At 48.7% G+C, this 18,790-nt stretch overlaps 3 protein-coding genes across 6 annotated transcripts; 1 reads left to right on the top strand and 2 right to left on the bottom strand.

Moving 5' to 3' along the window:
• Positions 1-22: 22 nt before the first annotated feature.
• LOC133470284 (LYR motif-containing protein 4A) lies at positions 23-9,148 on the top strand. 2 transcript variants are annotated; one of them, XM_061758490.1, is made up of 3 exons: positions 23-179; positions 5,815-5,935; positions 8,924-9,148. In XM_061758490.1, exons 1-3 carry the CDS (start codon positions 94-96, stop codon positions 8,969-8,971), a joined length of 255 nt encoding a protein of 84 aa, XP_061614474.1. In that variant the 5' UTR covers positions 23-93; the 3' UTR covers positions 8,972-9,148. The 2 variants fall into 2 exon arrangements, with proteins under 2 accessions (XP_061614474.1, XP_061614475.1); XM_061758491.1 differs by having other exon boundaries at positions 6,037-9,148.
• A 1,215-nt stretch (positions 9,149-10,363) lies between these two features.
• ppp1r3g (protein phosphatase 1 regulatory subunit 3G) lies at positions 10,364-11,245 on the bottom strand. Its single transcript, XM_061758486.1, has one exon. The coding sequence runs from the start codon at positions 11,138-11,140 to the stop codon at positions 10,463-10,465; it is 678 nt and encodes a 225-aa protein (XP_061614470.1). The 5' UTR covers positions 11,141-11,245; the 3' UTR covers positions 10,364-10,462.
• A 1,960-nt stretch (positions 11,246-13,205) lies between these two features.
• LOC133470283 (cytochrome b5) lies at positions 13,206-16,787 on the bottom strand. Of its 3 annotated transcripts, XM_061758488.1 has the most exons (6): positions 16,009-16,168; positions 14,628-14,736; positions 14,410-14,538; positions 14,310-14,339; positions 13,702-13,736; positions 13,206-13,624 (listed from the first exon to the last, which is right to left on the bottom strand). In XM_061758488.1, the coding sequence occupies exons 1-6, from the start codon at positions 16,032-16,034 to the stop codon at positions 13,537-13,539; spliced, it is 417 nt and encodes a 138-aa protein (XP_061614472.1). In that variant the 5' UTR covers positions 16,035-16,168; the 3' UTR covers positions 13,206-13,536. The 3 variants fall into 3 exon arrangements, with proteins under 3 accessions (XP_061614472.1, XP_061614471.1, XP_061614473.1); XM_061758487.1 differs by lacking the exon at positions 14,628-14,736 and having other exon boundaries at positions 16,009-16,400; XM_061758489.1 differs by lacking the exons at positions 14,310-14,339; positions 14,628-14,736 and having other exon boundaries at positions 16,009-16,787.
• Positions 16,788-18,790: the final 2,003 nt, after the last annotated feature.

Below are 18,790 nucleotides of genomic sequence, written 5' to 3'. Positions count from 1 at the left end.
CGGAATGAATGCCAATTGGGGACAGGCGCTCATTGGGCACAGTTGTCAGTGGGGTCCTAATGGCCGCTGTCAAACGCTTAGGTTAGTAACAAGATGGCGGCGTCGTCGAGTTCGCAGGTGATTTCTCTGTACAGGATGCTCTTAAGAGAAAGTTACAAGTTCCCCTCGTACAATTACAGGTGAGACATGCACGTCGATAGCTGAGGATGCTTCCACTGCTTCATTCAAATGACGCGTCAGCCCGCAGTGTGCTACATGCTAATGTAGCTTCTCAGCGCGATGTTTGCATCAGACGTCACTGCCTGCCTGCCTGCCTGCCTTCACACTTACTCAATCTCGAACTTATTGAATGGTGAACGCTTTCAGTCGTCTTCACCCCAATAACGGACACTGTGGCGTTTTGTGTTATATGTTAGCATTAAAATGGCCGACTTTCATTATTACTTGGTCCCGTTTAACCTTTTGGTGTTTATTGAAATGTACAATGTTGAATTAAAGACTGTAAATTTCCCGTCGGTGCGAATGGTTGTTTGTCTATATGTGCCAAGCGATTGGCTGGCGACCAGTTCAGGGTGTCGCCCGAAGATAGCTGGGATAGGTGCCAGCACGCCCGCGACCCTACTGAGGAAAGGCGGAACAGAACATGAAAATGGATGAATTCTCATGTCTTAAGTGTCGGTTTTATAGCAAATTGAAACTTTTAATGTTTCGGTTTTACAGTAAATTGCAACTGGGAGTGACAATTGAGCAGTTTGAGGATGCAAGCCCGCTCTGCCTCTTGTTTGGAGAACTGTGTGAGGAAGAGGGTCTTCTTTTTGTTTCCTTTAAAGCTAGGGCCTCATACAGAAAAGTCGAAACCAGTGTAGGGAAAGCTATGCTCATCTGTAATATAGATGATTTTATATATAGCTACTGCATGTTATAGAACCGGCTAGGTAATAGAGCACAAAGTCAAAGATTTTTCAGGGTTTGGGGATGGCCAGTGGACCCTCTGAACTGAGTAGCAGCAGAATCAGAGCTCCACATTTACAAGCATAGCAGGAGCAGTCTGTAGTCAGCTGACCTTGGCGTAAGATCTTAGCAGACCATGTGAAAACAAGGAAATGAGCGATGAGAACAAAGTTGTTCTTTTTTAGAAAGTCAGCACTGTCGTACAATGCAGGCAAACGACACGGCTAGTGTCAAATGTAAATCTATCCTGCAGGCCACGAGAAAAATGGACGGTGGGCCACAAATTGCCCTGAATTGTAGTTTGGACACCACAGCCTTAAAGTGATGTCTCCCTTTTTTTTTTGTCAGCAAGAGAGTGAGAAGAGAGAGGGTGCTCAAGACTATTAATTATTATTTTTAAAGGAATCTTATTGAACAACTTGAAGTGTGGGAGGGGCAAAACTATTGTCTGAAATGATTTTCATTTGGTCTTTCTATTGGAGATTTTCACCTGTCGCAGGTGGGTCTGGTCTGGAACGTATCTCGCACGATAAATGTAAAATTAAATAGTAGTCTTAAGTGGTGTGGAAAAAATAAAATAATCCACTAACTCGCCGAAGTTGACCACAAAATTGGTCGATGCAAAAATGTATGCTTCGAGGCAATAACAAAAAAAAGAACCAATTTGCGCCACGGTCCAATGTTACCACACGGACATTTGTTGCAGATGGACGCGCTGTTAGGCCAATGGAAAACGGTTTTATTTATTTATTTTTTAATTATTAATAAGACACTATTAGATGGGTAATGTAAATATAACATGATGTACGAGTGAGCTGAATGGGAGTTAGCACCACGTTCTCTTCGCGGAGTTTTGACATTGTTGGTGCATCTGAGACAGACGAAGATCTCCTTCCACCTTCAGCTTTGGGGACATGGTCTCGAAGAAAAATCTCAACACTCGTCGATGGTTGCTAGATTTGTACAAATGATTGTCAATATTTTTCTGACTCGAAGTGAGACGGCGCTATGGGCCGAGGCGAGGGGAAGACGGAATCAAAGTAAGACTGATGAATGATGCGGCAGCAGAAGCGCAGCACAGGAAAGGAAAGACAACAAACGCGTTTGAAAATGAGGCGATTGTGAACAAGTTTCAAACTTCAAGTCTCAAACTTCTGCTTGTCTGCTTCACTTGTGCGTTCATCTTTTTCTTTTCCTCCATCTTCCTGCCTCTAATTCTCTGGTTCCCTTCATTTTCTATTCCTCCTTCCCTCCATCAATCCCGTCCTTATAAAAAAAAGCCATTGGCTTGTCATCCCTCAATCATGTCCTTGTACGTGCTCGTGTCTAACGACGGATCGTAAATCTGCTCCATCACGGCTTTAGTGGCGTGCTCTTCAATCCTCAATGAACTGGGCACACAAGAAGAAGAAAAACTGCAACTTGTCAAGATGACTGAGCTCTGTGGCAGCTCCACTCCAGCACCAGGACAAGCGTCAAACCAAAGCAACACCACACACAAAAAAGCCTTTAATGAACAAATAATACAGTAGGGCTGTCACGATTGATTAGTTTTACAATCAATTATCCTATAAATATTTCATCCAGTACATGATAATACAGCCATGAGTCTTTTTGGGAAGTTTTTCCACACCTGGGTTTGGGGATCCGCTGCCATTCCTCCTTGCAGATCCTCTCCAGTTGAGTCGGTCGGGTTGGTGGACAGCCATTTTCAGGTCTCTCCAGAGATGCTCAATTGGGTTTCATCGGGGCTATTCAAGAACAGTCACAGAGTTTTTCTGAAGCCACTCCTTCGTTATTTTAGCTGCGTGCTTCGGGTCATGTTGGAAGGTGGAGCACTGAGCACTGTGGAGAAGGTTTTTCGTCCAGGATGTCCCTGCACTTGGGCGCATTCATCTTGCCTGCGATTGCAACCGGTCGTCCTGTCCCTGCAGCTGGGAAACACGCCCACAGTATGATGCTGTTGGGACTGTATTGGACAGGTGATGAGCAGTGCCTGGTTTTCTCCACACACACCGCTTAGAATTAAGGTGAAAAAGTTCTATCTTGGTCTCATCGGACCAGCGAATCTTACTTCTCGCTATCTTGGAGTCCTTCAGGTGTTTTTTTTTTTTTTTTTTAGCAAATTCCATGCGAGCTTTCATGCGTCTCGCACTGAGGAGAGGCTTCCTTCCGTCGGGCCACTCGGCCATAAAGCCCCGACTGGTGGAGGGCTGCAGTGATGGTTGACTTTCTAGAACTTTCTCTCATCTCCCAACTGCATCCCTGGAGCTCAGCCACAGTGATCTTTGGGGTCTTCTCGACCTCTCTCACCAAGGCTCTCCTCTCCCGATTGCTCAGTTTGCTTGGACGGCCAGCTCAAGGAAGGGTTCTGGTCGTCCCGAACGTCTTCCACTTAAGGATTACGGAGGCCACTGTGCTCTTAAATGTTTTTGTAACCTTTGCCAGATCTGTGCCTTGCCACAATTCTGTCTCTGAGCTCTTCGGGCAGTTCCTTTGACCTCCTGATTCTCATTTGCTCTGCCATGCACTGTGAGCTGTAAGGTCTTATGTAGACGGGTGTGTGGCTTTCCTGATCAAGTCCAATCAGTATAATCAAACGCAGCCGGACTCCAATGAAGGTGTAGAACCATCTCAAGGATGATCAGAAGAAACGGACCGCACCCGAGTTCAATAGGAGTGTCACAGCAAAGGCTCTGAATACTTATGGCTGTGTGATATTTTTTAATACATTTGCAAAAATGTCAACAATTCTGTTTTTTTCCGTCAATATGAGGTGCGGTGTGTACATTGAGCCAAAACAATTTACTTAAATGATTTTAGCAAATGGCTGCAATGTAACAAAGAGTGAAAAATTGAAGGGGGTCTGAATACTTTCCGTACCCACTGTATATATTACTATTTTGACTACTAACATGCATTTTATTCTCATTTCTGAGGGCTGGACTTCTATCTTTAAACTGCCTATGTTGGTACTGAGTGTATGGTATAAATTACAGAATTTCAGACAACAAAATCAGCCTTTGCAAAATGGTTAGCGTTCACAGTTAACATTTTAGGTAAAAAAAAAAAAAATGCTAACTACCATTCAGCTCACTCATGTAATCAGTACATTACACATCTAATAATGTCTTAAAAATCACTTACAGGCGCTCCTATGTGGTTTTTGGCAAAGTTTATCACTGGCCCAACACTGCATCCGTATGCAGCAAAAGTCCGTGTGAAACGTGGACCGTGGCCAAATGGTTACGGGTGTTGCAAATATGCTTGTATTGATATTTTGATTACCTTGAGGCAGACGTTTTTGCGCCAAACAATATTTGTGGTAGACTTGGCAGAGTTACCCTTTTTTCTTTTTTTTTCCCATAGCCGTAGTCTGTTGTCACGTGCTTGTCCAGAAATAAGAGACTATCATATAACATCACTTTAAGGCAACCAAAAGACTCCAAATAAGAGGTAAAGTGTGCTTGCTTCAAACTGTTTCTTTGTCACTCCCACTTGAAGTTTACTGGAAAACTAACACACAAAACAAAAGACTCATTTTGGATAACACATATTCACTAGCTTAATTTTGTCATAAAATGCAAAATGCTATAGCTGGGATCATGGAAATGAGCATTGATGGTACGGTAATTGTAAACCTTCAAACAACTACTTTACGCACACGGTGCAACAACATATACAAACAGAATACACAACATAACTCACAAGCATATATTCTCTCTGCCATGCGGTAACAACTAAAATGTAGATGGGGCTTAAGGCCTCTTTATACTCCCGTGCGGCCGACAATGCCCGCATTGCACCACATGACTGACGCAGAGGCGCCTGTGCGGCCCTTATGCGCCCCTTGATGCGCCGCGGCGATCATCTCTCGTGATCGGTCCGTTTTAATCACACGCTGTGATGACGTAGTCAGCGTTCCTCTCGGTTCCACATAGCACCTACGCCGCCGCCTTCTTGATCGATTTTGCAGCGTAATTCAACGTATCATCTGGTCATCTCGGTCCATTTGTTCCACGGTCGCCATTGTTGTTGCTTTGTTCCTTGTTACGGAAAGGAAAGTAAAAACGGCTACCGGAAATGGCCACAAAATGCAGAGGAAACTCCACCCTGTGGCAATAGCGGCCGTAGCGACACCCCCGACTCGGAGGAGAACTGCAGTACATTTTCAAAACCGCACACGTGGGTTGCGCTCGAGTATAAAGGCAAACGGCGTGCGGGATAGCCGCAGTGACGTCAATGCCTGTTGCTGCCTGCGCCAGTATAAAGAAGCCTTTAGTTGGTGCTGCCTGGCATGTTGTGGCACAAAGTGGTACTACACTGAAGTCACACATTTCTTCATTCCGACATGCTTGTATAGTCTGAAAAAGAAATTTGCTTCAATATCCACAAAATAGCGGGCAACGCTGTATAGTGTGTGTGTGTGCGGGGTAATTTAAGGCATAGCTCCTAGTGTGAGTTTACTATTAAACACACACACACATCGTTAGTGTGCTGCCCTATCAAACAGGAAGTGGAGCACAACGCTGGGCACACTCCCTCTGCTGTCGCTTTATTGATTTCTGCGGTGTGCATGCACGTGTGTGTGCTCGCGTGCGTGTTGAATGTCTCCAAGCTGCACAAATCAAATTAGCGCCGACAGCCGGGCCGTTTGAACTCGGCCGACCTCCGCCCGCCTGCGCTCGCTCATCCGCTTTCGCGACAATTGCTAATGTTTTTCTCAAGTACAATATTGTCTCATATTTGTTTTTGTATTAAAAACGCATGACAAACATTTGTGTTGTTTTTGCGAGTGTGAATGAATTCAACCCGTATCTCGAGGCACTGCTGTAATAATAATTGTGTGTGTGCGCGTTGCAGGACGTACGCAGTGCGGCGCGTGCGTGACGCGTTCAGAGTCAACCAGAATGTGGACGACCCAAAAACGGTGGAGAGGTTGGTGCTGGAGGGCCGACAGTCGCTGGCACTGATACAGAGACAGGTGACGCACGCGCACACACACCGGCACAGCCTCCGGTTGACGAGCACGCAGATGAACACCTGTTTACTGACCCACCACCTGTCGCTCTCACGTACACACAGACACGCGCGCACACACACGCAGGCCCTGGCGGACTAATGACCTGAGCGTGTTCCCATAATGCATCATCAGCCCTCAGGTTGGTTCTTGGGTGTTGCCAACGTGTCAGCGGCGTCGGCTCCTGAAGAAGAAGAATGCGTGTGTGTTGTGACGTCACCTTGTGGAATGTGGTGCGTGCGTGCGTGCGTGTGTAGTCAATGTGTTTGTGTGCGTGGCCACTTTTCTGCTTGCGTGTGGATAAAGATGATGGATCATATCCGCAGACATAAATGAGCAACTTGTGTTTAATGAGTGTGTGTGTGCGCTTGCGTGTGCATGCGCGCATGCTGCAGTGTGAATTGTAATCAGCGTCTCGCGAATGCACTTTGCCGCTTCGGGAAAGCGCATCTCAAAGTAGGACGACACCCTGCGTGAACGGCTGCGCCACACAGCCACCTCCTCGCCCCCTCCCTCCATCTTCTCTCCTTCCGTCACTGTAAATCCGCAACCTCCCTCCCCGTGTGTCCCCAAAAGCACACACACAGCAACCGTGTCTAATGAGTCGCCACACACACCTGCTTGGAAGGCGTCACGTGGGAGTTTAATTACTCGTCACTTGATGTGTGTTGTGCAATTTGGGCTCTGGACAAATAATGTAGCGGTGCAATAATTCATTTATTAATCAACTATCAAATGAATTGACAACTATTTTGATAATCAATTCATGGTTTCAAGACCTTGTTCTACTTAAAATTGTTCAAACCGTCTCAACAGTAAATCTCCAAATTCTCTCATCGTCCATTAAAGCTGTCAGCTTGTCAGACCAGACCGGGAACTGAATCGTCATGAATTAATATTGGTGCATTTTCTGCGCTCTCCAAAACAAGGGAAATAATATCCTCTTTTTGATGCAGCTTGAAATGTTTTTTTGATCTGATTCATCGACAGATTATTCCATTACTAAAATAATTGTTAGTTGCAGCCCTCGTCTTGACTTTGAATAACATTTAAGAATAGTTTTTGTTGACCAAACACCGCTTGACAATTAATGGAACAAAATATTTTGCTGGACTTTCAAGCTGAAACTTCAACGGGCTAAATGATGTGGCCGTTGTGCGGCGTCACGGTCGCACAAGTGCAATTCTTCTCGTCGGAGCGCCTGATTGCGTCACCTTTGCACTTTTCTTCCGGGATCTCCTCGCCGCGCATGCGAGGAAGAAGATGAAGAAAAAAAAAGAAGACAGCAGGTTAAAAGAGGAGCAGAACACTTAAACGCTCCTTTAGCGCTCATCCACGCAAATGAATAATGAATGAGAGTGCGCGCTAAAAGCGGGATGTGGAAACGCACTCAGATGAGGGAAAGAAGACGAAAACACCCCAAGAAGGAGACGTGGAGACCGACAACTTTTCAAGAAACTTTTTGACAAACCTTCAAAAATATGTGAAACTAAATGGAGCCAAATAACAACAACAAGAAGGAAAAGAAAAAAAGAGCGCAAACCAAGAGCAACAGCACCGTCCGTCTCCATTTAATTTTCTTCCAGTTTACAAATTCTGATCATCATCATCATCATCATCATCACATGGCAGTTCAAGTGCATCAAGAAGACCCGCGACTGTCGCGGGTGTGTGCTACCAGACCGGAAGTGACCCCGCCGCAGCGATTTGCATGAAAGCCGCGCCTCCTCGCTGCCGATTGGTGCAGGGGGCCACACGGCAGCCAATCAGCGCAACTAGCACCTTTCCCGCCCTGCACTGAGGCCCTAGCTGATGACATCATCGATAAGATCTTTGGGCGCCTGGCGCCCCTTGGTGGCCGCGCACCGCTATTACTCTCATTCCATTCAATGGAGGAATATTTAGGAATCATGAAATATCGAAATCATTAAATATTGAAACAAATGAAAATTGAAATGGTTAAACAGATTGAATTTCATAAATATTGACAATAGATATTGAAATTCAATAAATATTAAAAATAAACAAAATAAATACTGAAAATAATAAATTTTCAAATAAGTAAACATATACAATACTGAAATACATTTTAAAATAAGTACAAATATTTAAATTAAATATCGAAATAATTCAATATATATTTAAATAAATATGAAATACTTAATCCCGTTTGATTATTTATCTACTTAGTTTTGGCACTCTTGGCCCTCCATACAAGTCAGTGCAAGGTCATTAGGCACGGTGGACGACTGGTTAGCACATCTGCCTCACAGTTCTGAGGACCGGGGTTCAAATCCCAGCCCCGCCTGTGTGGAGTTTGCATGTTCTCCCCGAGGCTGCGTGGCTTTTCTCCGGGCACTCCGCTTTCCTCCCACATCCCAAAACCATGCATGAATTGGAGACTCTCAATTGCCTGCCGTAGGTGTGAATGTGAGCGCGAATGGTTGTTTGTTTGTATGTGCCCTGCGATTGGCTGGCGACCAGTTCAGGGTGTACCCCGCCTCTCGCCCGAAGATTGCTGGGATAGGCTCCAGCAGCCCAGAAGATGGATGGATGAATGAATGAATGAGTCGCCTTGGCCTCTTCCAGGTTTCGTTTGGATCGGTTTAGGTCGGCTCGGGTTGCTTGCGTCATGCGGCACGAAGGAGAGAGGTGAGACGCGGTCATGTTCTGTCTTTGGGGCTTGTTTGTGTACACGACAAAAATCAATCGTGAACTGTGGCGCGCACGCACACACACACACACAGAATGACAGCAAACAGTCGGTGTGGTGTCATCGTAAGTAAAACAAAAGGACAAAACAAACAATCCATCCCCGTCATGTGATTGTTTTGTGGTGATTGTCAAGTAATGTTTTCATGTGATGTCATATGTGACGTGATGTGATTCTTGTACGATTGTGTGCGACGGGGGAGTTGTCCGGTGACGCGTTGGTGCGGCGTTTGCGCGCAGGTGGTCGTCGGCGACATGTTCCAGGCCCAGAAGACGGTGGTGGAGTAGCAAGAGGAGGAAGTGACATCGCGACAGCCAATCGCGACCCGCTTCCTGTTTGTGAGGTGGGAGGTGCATCACGGGAGACGCGCGACCATCCGACGTCCTTCTTCGGTGTCGTCGACTTCATGTATAAACCAAAATAAAAGCACATGCATTGGGACAGAAGCTTTTTGAACCGCTGCACGTTTTAGTCATGTGATTTTGTCGGGGTCGCATGCGGATGGGCGGGGTCAGGTGGAGGCTTAGCAGGGCGAAGGTGAAGCAGATAGCAGACTTGCTAATAATAGACCGGCGTCACCCATTCGACGCAACGGGCTTTGAAATGCGTGTTGGGCACTATCGGGACTTCTGCGGTGTACAGTCTTTTGCAGTTCAAAATTCCCGCCTTACGATATTGCAGATTTTTAAGCGACTTTTCCGAATGGGTTTTTACGCAAGTCAGGTGAGCCCAAATTTGGGGTTGCGCGCCTTCGGTGTAGTACCTACCACACTGTGCCACAACATGCCCGGCAGCACGGAGTCCTACTGAAAGAGATGCAGCGTAATTAAGAGCAAGAAGAAGAGGCAGAGAGCGTGCCCTACTCAACCGCAGTGATCTTTGTTGTTCTCGCACAGCAGAGAGAATTTGTATGCGTTGCTGCTAAAGCAGCAGCTGTTTGAAGGTTTCTGTTAGTCTGTCTTTGCATTGTGTGTTAGCGTTAAGCTACACTTGGAAAAAGGTACCTTTTCAGTTGCACATGATGAAAATGGGCTGAACTCAATAATTGAACATTTGAATCATGTGCAACCGAATGAAGTGAATTCCAAGGAGTTTTTTTCAGTGTGGTCGACTTGGATTCAATGTACAATATTTCGTCGTTTCCTGTTTTCTGTGTCAGTTTGAGAGCAACCCTCGAGCGGGGGTGACCAATAAAGCGCTTATTTGGAGAGCCGTGGAGCGAGTCTTCATTTCCAAAAAAAGCGAGAGAAACAGCACAGCTGCCAAGAAGTTCTCCACACGCAATGCACAATGTGTTGAAAGCGTATGGGAGGGATAAAACATGAAATACAAACGTTGGCTTATACGGCTCGGATGTTTTGGGACTTCCACCTACACTGAAAAAAAGAGCTTTGAATTGAATTTGAATTCGGTTGCACACAATTCAAATGTGGTCTTAAAATGACGCCATTGTCATTGTCATTGCATTTGTATTTCGTTTGCACGTCGCTTTAGCCCTTTTCAATCGTGCGCGTTTCAGTCCGCAATGAATGGGGATGAATTGAGCCGTTTCGCGAGTGGACGTGTTGCGGCTCACATCGCGCCGAGCGCTCGGGACTCCAACGTTCCCTGATCTCCGGCAGGTACGCAAACACACAGGAAGTCGCGTCCGCGTGTGCACGTCAAAACAGATGCCTGACTTGAGAGCAAGTGGCGCTTTATTTCAGCTCGTCATCACGTGACCCTTTCGCACGGACCGCTCAGCGATCGCGCGCGAAAGTCTGATGAGAAAAAGCAGCTCAAGTGGCGCCGGCAGCGTGCGCGGGCTCGGGGCCGCCGGCGCGGTACCGCAGCGTGAAATTTCGTCCGTCGTTGTTGTCCCAGAAGTCGCCCTCGTCCGAGCGCAGGTAGACGGCCAGGTGCACCGCGGCCCCCGCCTCCATCTCGGGGGGCGTGTAGACGGTGAAGGCGTAGCGCGCGCTCCCGCCGCCCGCCAGCTGCGCGTCCACGAGCAGAGCCTGCGCGTCCACGTGGGACAGCCACTCGTTGAAGGTGTAGCGCACGCCCACGTCGCTGCGCGCGCACCCGCTCAGCACGCGCACCTGGCCGCGCACGTCGAAGTGCGTGACGGACAGACGCTCCAGGCACACGCGCAGGACCCGAACCCGAGAGTCCGGGTCCGCGGGCTCGGCGAAGCAGGCCACCAGGCGCCCTCCCCCCGCCCGCGCCGTGTGTCTGGAGACCACCTTGGTGGGCACCCGCGGCTCCTCGAGCGCGCTGAAGTGTTTGACGCTGGCCAGACTCAGACCCAGAGAGTCCGCGAACTGGACCCTCTTCCGCAGCAGCAGCGAGGCCGCCGCCGGGCAGGCGGGCAGGGACCGGGCCCGCCGCCTCTCGCTCATGCGCCGCTCCAGCTGACGCGCGTCCACCTCGTCGTCCAGTTCTTCGTCGAGCTCTTCGCGGTCGTGGTTTTCCATCCCGGGCCTGGAGCGGAAGCGCTGATCCGGACCGTGACACGAGACCTGCCGGGCCGGCTCTCAGCCCTCAGTGTGCTGCAGCACGTGGCGCCGGTCAGAGTCCGTGCGGGGCCCCCGCTTATATACGGGAGGGGACGCGCGGGTGGGGGGGCTGGGGGGGGGGGACGGGACACACACACACACACACACACACACACACACACCTACCTGCTGTCACGTAAGAACCGTGTCAAACGTGACCCAACTTTCAGCCACTTGGACACACGACCGGTTGTGCGTGAAGTACCTCAACAAAAAAAACCCGGACTGCCAAGACCTGTTTCTCCTGTTGAATTGAGAGAATTGCTGAAAATGTGCTGAACTGGGTTTGGGAAAATTTGGGGCCGAAAATGCCTTTCCGGTTGGCGTGGCCTCTTTAGAGCGCCTCGTTGTTGGAAGAGAGAAGACGGAAGCATGAGGGGGCGAGTGAGTGCTTAGAATTGGGATTGTTCTTTTGATTGTATTCAGTTGACTTGAGCGGCGTCTTGCGTGTTGGCTAATGAGCCGAGCCGAGTTACACTTGGCGGTGACCCGCTCCTACTGGGATCTGGGTTAGGTCAGTCCAATGCGAATGCCAATGCGGTTCCGCCAACAATTTGTTCGCCTTTTATTTTGTAGCGTCGGCTCCGTTCCGGCCAAAAGGAGGACTTAGCTTAGCATTTAGCTCGATGTCATTTCTGCTGAGTCTTGGGGCTCCCCCTTTCTTCCCTCTCGATGGCTAACAACGGTTTTAGTAGCGGGGTCGCGTCCGTGCTCAGACACAACTTCAGAGCGATTTCAAATATGTCTGCGATCAAACTAAAAGACTCGACAATTACAAGGAAGACATCGACAAAATGCCGAGTCGACGGCCCGGCCGAGGGAAATCGGATCCCGGCCGACGAGCTCGCGGAAAGACGGCGGCGCAAACGTCACAACACAACAACCAAGTGTTGCGGCGTTTGCTAGCGCTCCGACCTCTCTCGGCCACCGTAGGGAATCGCCCGTGTCGTTCGCCTGGCAATCGTGACGCCAACGCTACTGCACATTACAAGAAATCAAAATACAAAAACCAACTTTTTTAATACATATATTTAATCATCAGTGCTCATGTCACATCAAGTTATTTAAGGGTGTAAAAGTCAAAACAAATTACATCTTGTTTATTTAAACACATTTGGTGATCATTCATGTTTATTAGAAAACGGAAATGTAGCTTTTCTCTTCAAACAAACGTCAGCTGACGTCAAGTTTAACGAGCGCTAACAGTTGGCTACTTACGTAAACACCGCCCCTCCCCCCTCGTGCGTCGCCACGTCAACAGACGTCACGCACGCACGTTGGGTGACGTTCGTTGGCTGTCCTTTCACGTCACCTCACCCTCAACAACATATTTGTGATGAAATGGCGCCACCTGTTTGCCAAGTAGAAGCACAAAATGGCAACTTGGAGAGTACAGCGGGACCTTGACTTGGGACTTTCGAGTTCCGGGCTGTCGCTCGGTCGATCGATATTTAGCTCTTTGCAGGCCCGACCACAAATCGCGGATCGTTCTTCATCTGCGCCGTATTGTGACAGGCAGCGCAAGTCAACGCTGCGCGTGAACGTGTGCAGAGGCCTGTTGCCATCCTCACAGTCCGCACGCTGAAAAGCCACCGGAGACGAGATCGTCACGATTTCAGTACGGCGGCCCAGAGGCGCAACCGCAAATTGCAAAAAGCCACCGATAATTCACGGAAAAAAGTGAGCCCCAAAACCAAAGCACGATGAAGTGTGGCGGAATCTACAAACGGCGAAACACGAATACGCGGCGTCCGCTGTATTTGTACTTTTGGCGATATTTTCGCCCTGTGCTGCGCCGTGAGATTTTTCAAAAGTAGAATATGCGCCTCGGCTCAATAAAGGTCAGCAAACAGCACACGAGTGCCGTTTTATCTTTGTTTGAAATATAATTCATTAAAAAAAAAGTGTTTGGGGGCTTGATTTACAAATAAATGAGATGAAATCAAAACAACTCTGAAGTCAAGGCACCACTGGACAGCTTCCATTCACATTTGCGCTCAATCAAATGTTTATTGGTGGAAATGGCGCCCTCTACTGGACATTAGGATACAGTACAGGTCAGTAAATGTTACAAATCTAAAGTTGTCGAAAATATTCTGGTTGTGAATTTTCACTAATGATGTGTAAAATAAGGATAATAAAAAAGTGACGATTTTGTTACGATTCCAGCGTTGATTCGGCGGCCATGTTCGGGCCGTGCGGTCACACGCGCGCGACGTCGCCGCTACGAAAACAAATCCCCAACCTCGATAGCTAATTCCATCGGCCGCTTCGTCTGGTGGGAGGAGCCCGGGCTGCCGTACGCGGCGATGACATCACAGCTCGCTGTCGGCCGCATACATGCGATACATCAGCGTGACGACGGCGGCCACCGCGGCCGGCACCAACCAGTTGGGCCACAGGCTGCAAGTACCACAACAGGTTAGCTGCGTGTGCGTGCGTGCGCGTGCGTGCGCGCGCGCGCTCGTGCGTGTGCATACCTCGGCTCCTCCTCCAAAGTTTTCGCCAAACTTTCCTGGAAAGCAAACACAGCTCAGCGTCATCACACGCCTGATGATGTCATTGTAGGGCTGGGCCAATCGTACTTTTTTTGTTTTCCCCAATTAACAGTGAGTGCAGCCCAGTGTTTCGAAAGAATTCAGTTTTAAAAAGAAGACACACTTTGCTTCTAAGCGCTCCACCTGTGACCTGAGCCGGAAGCGATTGCTTCGTTTTGTTTCGCCAATGTCAAACTTGGCACGTCAAAACACGAAATTGATCACGTTATAACGCGATACTGAACGTTTTTTTTTTTTTTTTTTTTTCCTGGTGTGGCAGAAATACACTTCTGTACTCTGGTGACTATTTTTTCAAAAATAGCGACTAGCGACTTCCCGCTAAAAAATGGACAACAAGCGCGCATTGTTTCCTGTGTGAAGTCGTTTTGCTCTCAGGAGAAACGAAGAAGAAGGATCGCAGAAGGAAAGAAAAAACGTTTGAAAAGGGTCCTGGAGGAATTGATTCCAATTGGAAATCAGATTTTTGTGATTTTCGGCAGTACTGGCCATGCCCACGCGATGACGATGATGTCACTTCCTGGCAAGCTTACCGAAGGCTTGGCCAATTTCTCCCTGTCGTCCTGCGCACACACAAACCAAACCAAATGTTGAGTCACGCCGTGCGGCACGCCGGACGAGGCGGGCGGGTACCGGGTGCAGCTCTCCGATGAGCATCTGCGCGGCCACGTGGCGGGCGTCGCCGGAGTGGCCCACGTCCTCGAAGCTCTCGGTGGCGTCGTCGCCCGCGTGCTCCCTCAGGACCTCCTCGCCGCCCGGGTGCTGCCGACGACGGTGGACATTGAACGTGTCGTAAAAACACCTTTGATAACGCTTATCAAAACACAAATACGCAAACGACCTCGGCTGACCTTGCGTGACGCCGCGTCGCCGGCCGAGGTCGCCTGACGCCCTTCGCCAAAGCTCTGTGCGCCGAGCTTTCGTTGGCCAGCCTCCACGATGACATCGTCGACTCGACCGCTTCACGACATTTAGTGAGCCGGCGCGTGTAATCGACATCGGAAAAAAAGAGGCTGGCGCACCACCAAACTCAAATGCCCGCAATGTGGACGCTTCGGATCACGACGTCGAACCGTTCTGCCCGTCACTAAACGTGGCTGGCATCGACCGATACGGTCCCCTCCAAAAGTATTGGAACGGCAAGGTCAACTCCTTTGTTGTGGTTAACCCGCACTGAAGACATTTGGGTTTCAGATCAAAAGATGAATAGGAGACAAAAGTTCAGAATTTGGAATGGTCTTCACATCTCGATGTGATCAACATCTCACCTTTTGTTTGAAGCCACCCACTTCTCAAGTGAGCAAAAATATTGGAACAGACACGATTAAAAGAACTAGAAAGTGAACGAGATTGAATATTCGGTGGCATGACCTTTACTTGCAATAACTGCACCGACCCTGCGACCACAATGTTGCATTCTTCATTTGAGATGCTTTTCCAGGCCTCTTTCAGTTCTTGTTTGTTTCTGCGGGTTTGTCCCTTCAGTCTCCTCTTCAGGAGGCAAAACGAATGCTCTGTTGGGTTAAGGTCCGGTGATTGACTTGATCTAAAAGGCAACACCTGAGCAACTAGAAACACCCATCAGTCACGTTCCAATACTTTTGCTCACGCTCTGCCCTGCGTTGTTAAACACATCGAGATGTAAATGCCATGAAATCGAAGCTGGAATTCTGAATTTGTATCTCGTATTCATCTTCTGATCTCAAACCCAAATGTCGTCAGTTCACAAGAAACACAAAGGAGTTGACCTGGCCGTCCCAATACTTTTGGAGGGGACTGGAGATGAGCAGAGAGATGTTATTTGCAGGGAAGAAATCACTTTTTCATGACTTTGTGCGACAAACTGATTGGGAAGCACTGATCGAATTCACAAACACACACTTTGTATAGCGGTGTGTGTGTGTGTGTGTGTGCGCGCGCGCCTCAATTATGAGTGGACAGACACACATTATGCTTGGAGTTGTTGTAGTTTTGTTCTAAAGTGTTGTTGCAATTGTTGTGTTTCTGTAGTCAATGTGCTTGTGTTGTTGTTATTTCTGGAGTTGTTGCAACTGTGTTCTTGTAGTTGTGTTGATGTATTTTGGGAGTTGTAATTGTTCCGTGTAGTCGTGTTGTTGTAATTTTCATTGTTTTGTTTCTGGTGTTGTTGCAACTGTGTTGTATTCTTGGAGTTGTAATCGTTGTTTTGTTTTTGTAGTTGAGTTGTTGTCGTGTAGTTGCGTTGGCGCTCACCTCCTCCAGGAACTTGGTGACGTCATAGACTTTGTGGTGGATGACGATCCAAGTGGCCTTGAAGGAGTTCTGCTTGCTGATGTCGTCCAGCGTGAAGTATTTGTTTGTGGTTTCCGGGCTTTCGTGCAGCTCTTCTTCCGCCATCTTGCGTCTTTGTGCTCAAACGACGTCCGTCTGAGCGGAAGTGAGCGTGAAAAACTTTGATTTCGTGGATGTTTAACTGCTCCCGAACGGCGACATTGGACCTACTTTCCCGTCATAAAAGTGCGCGTCAAACTCGCGACCTTATCCGCTTTGCACGTTCAAAATACATTTAAATCATGGAAACGTACGCTAATTCGTTTTATTTTGAAAGAAAGTGTCCGGTGACGGTGTGTCCCACTTCGTCGCTTCACAACACTTCAAATGTTTTTTGGGTTTTTTTTGGGTGCACCCACCCCCTGCGGACTCTGCGTGTTCTCATTGGTTAATGTTTATCTATCGGTTCTGTGATTGGACGCCCGCTTCTGTCAATCATGGTGTGCCGAGGGCGGGATGAGGTCAAGGTTCGCGCGCGGCCGCCACATTCAAAGCCTCCTCGTCCTCATCACAACAATACCAATTCCACGAAGCTTGAAGCTTCTTTTTGTCCGCTCCAATCGCAACATTATGAAGTTCAAAGACGTCAGCGGCAATTGAAGTCAAAACGAAGACGGGAAGGAGCGGAAAACTTTGCTGTCATCATCGAGCTTGTCCGTTTGTTTGCTTTTTTTTAACTCTCCAACGTAGATCACCGCACAAGATTGGCATTTATTACTACTGCTTGAATTATTTTCAAGTGTTCATGTTGCGTAGTGCTCTGTGTGTGTACTGCGTGTTGTGGTGTTGGCAGTGTGTTTTATTTGTTCTAGTGCTCATAATGTCCATCCGTCCATTTTCTGTCGCGCTTCTCCTCACGCGGGTCGCGGGCGCGCTGGAGCCTACGCCAGCTATTGTCATTGTGTGTTGTGTGTTGTGTTGATATTGGTGGCCTCCTGCCCGACGTTAGGCTCCAGCGGAGAAGCGCAACAGCAAGGGTGTTCATATTGTGTTTTGTGTGTGTTCATTGTGTGTACCGTGTAGTTTGTGTGTTATAGTGCTCATAGTGTGTATTTTGTGTTGTGTCCATGATTGTGTGTACTGTGTATTGTGTGTTCCATTTTTGTGTGTGTGTGTGTGTGTTATAGTGTTTCTAGTGTGTGTACTGTGTTGTGTGTATGCGTTGAGAGGGAATATTTGTAATACTTTGTGTGTTCAACTTGTTGAATGTGTGATGTTTTTAAAGCCATGTTGATGTGAGGCCTTCAAGCCAAGCCAAGCGAAGCTAAGCTAAGCTAACGGGTGTCAAAATGTGGACTTTTGGGGCCCAGAAGAATTTATTTGTGTTTGGAACGATTCATTCGTTCCCTACTCACTAAATTAGGATTTTTCTCAAGAGGAACTCAACACTTCCCAATAATGTCCCCTGAAAATGCCTTTCTCGTCGGGAATGATGAACGCTGCCGTCATAATCGTTCGGCATTCCGTGCGTTTGCTGACCGTGTCGGTGTACGTCTCACAGTAACCGTGTTTCGTTACGTCATCCGTCAACGTGAGCTCAATCGCCGAACGCGTCGTCGTGTGTCCTCGGAAGACGTTCAAAACCTTGATGACGCCGCCCAAACGAGGCCCCTGGCACTTAGCGGCAGAGGAAGATGCTAGCGCTGGCCGCTAACTAACCGGAAAGATGCTCGTTGTTGTCGACCTGCCGAAAGTGTTGCCAACATTCATCTCTTTCCAAATTGGGGTTTTTTGGGGGCGAGCTTGCGTCTATCCCAGGTGACTGGGCGAGAGGCGGGGACACCCCGGATTGGTCGCCAGATGACGTGAGGGCACCTGAGCTAACGGACTTTGTCTGTTGCGATTTGGCGTTTTGAGTTCCAAGCGGACGCGAGCGTTCCGTGCGTTGTTTCGGGAACGTCAAATCGAGGTTCCACTGCACGAATCTGAAACGCGAGCCGCCAAAGCGGGAGTGGCGGCGTCGCCCGCATTTGGCGGGTCGGTCGGCGTTAATGTCGACCCCCGCATCCGGACGACGTATGGCGACGATGGACATAGGCTGGATCGGTCGCCAGTCCACGTGGGCCCCGACTGGTCACGAAGGGCGAGTGTCAGCCTGCTGGCTTTTCCTTCCACTCCCCTTAATTGCATCAAAGTCATTTAAGGAAAGAAAACAAAGGACCGTCGCGGGCTTGCTGGCTGCCTCGGGCGTCCGCTCTGTTTTTCTTGGCAACTCTCCAAAGTACAAAAGGGGGCGTGGGGGCTGAACCTCAGCAAAGACTTGTTGCTGTGGTAACAAGAGGAGGGGGGAGAGAGAGGAGGCGGGGGTACAGTAGCGTGTTATTATGAGGGGGGGGGGGGGGGCACGCCTTCCTCAAGACACACACACACACACACACACACACATGAACCCTTCACCTGCAGTGTGGGGCGTCACAGAGCATAAAGAAGGCAAACAAGCCGCACATGGGCGTGCCTGTGCACGCACATGCCAGCACGCACGCACGCGCGCGCGCACGCATATGCAGACAAAATGGAGCTGCAGCATTCCAAGGCCGCCTGACAGACCGCATTGAGGGCAAAAGTCAAAGCGGGCCTGTGGGAGCATCTTCAGACGCTCCCAGACATCCGCAAGTCGTCGGGTGGGGGGGCAGAACCTCCGGGCGGCGTTCCTCAAATGTTCTTGGGATTTCTGGCTGCACATTTGGAATGAGCGAACGCGAGG

The sequence above is a fragment of the Phyllopteryx taeniolatus genome, chromosome 20 (genome assembly GCF_024500385.1).
Source record: "Phyllopteryx taeniolatus isolate TA_2022b chromosome 20, UOR_Ptae_1.2, whole genome shotgun sequence".
Classification (NCBI taxonomy): Eukaryota; Metazoa; Chordata; class Actinopteri; order Syngnathiformes; family Syngnathidae; genus Phyllopteryx; species Phyllopteryx taeniolatus.
This window is presented reverse-complemented; position numbering and strand designations above follow the sequence as displayed.

Coding starts and splice junctions, on each gene's coding strand:
- LOC133470284 (XM_061758490.1), top strand. CDS start 94: ATGGCGGCGTCGTCGAGTTCGCAGGTGATTTCTCTGTACAGGATGCTC. Junction 180..5,814: donor TTCCCCTCGTACAATTACAG/GTGAGACATGCA, acceptor TGCGCGTTGCAG/GACGTACGCAGTGCGGCGCG. Junction 5,936..8,923: donor TGGCACTGATACAGAGACAG/GTGACGCACGCG, acceptor GTTTGCGCGCAG/GTGGTCGTCGGCGACATGTT.
- LOC133470283 (XM_061758487.1), bottom strand. CDS start 16,152: ATGGCGGAAGAAGAGCTGCACGAAAGCCCGGAAACCACAAACAAATAC. Junction 14,539..16,008: donor TCACCAAGTTCCTGGAGGAG/GTGAGCGCCAAC, acceptor CGTCGTCGGCAG/CACCCGGGCGGCGAGGAGGT. Junction 13,625..13,701: donor ACTTTGGAGGAGGAGCCGAG/GTATGCACACGC, acceptor TGGTACTTGCAG/CCTGTGGCCCAACTGGTTGG.
- ppp1r3g (XM_061758486.1), bottom strand. CDS start 11,140: ATGGAAAACCACGACCGCGAAGAGCTCGACGAAGAACTGGACGACGAG.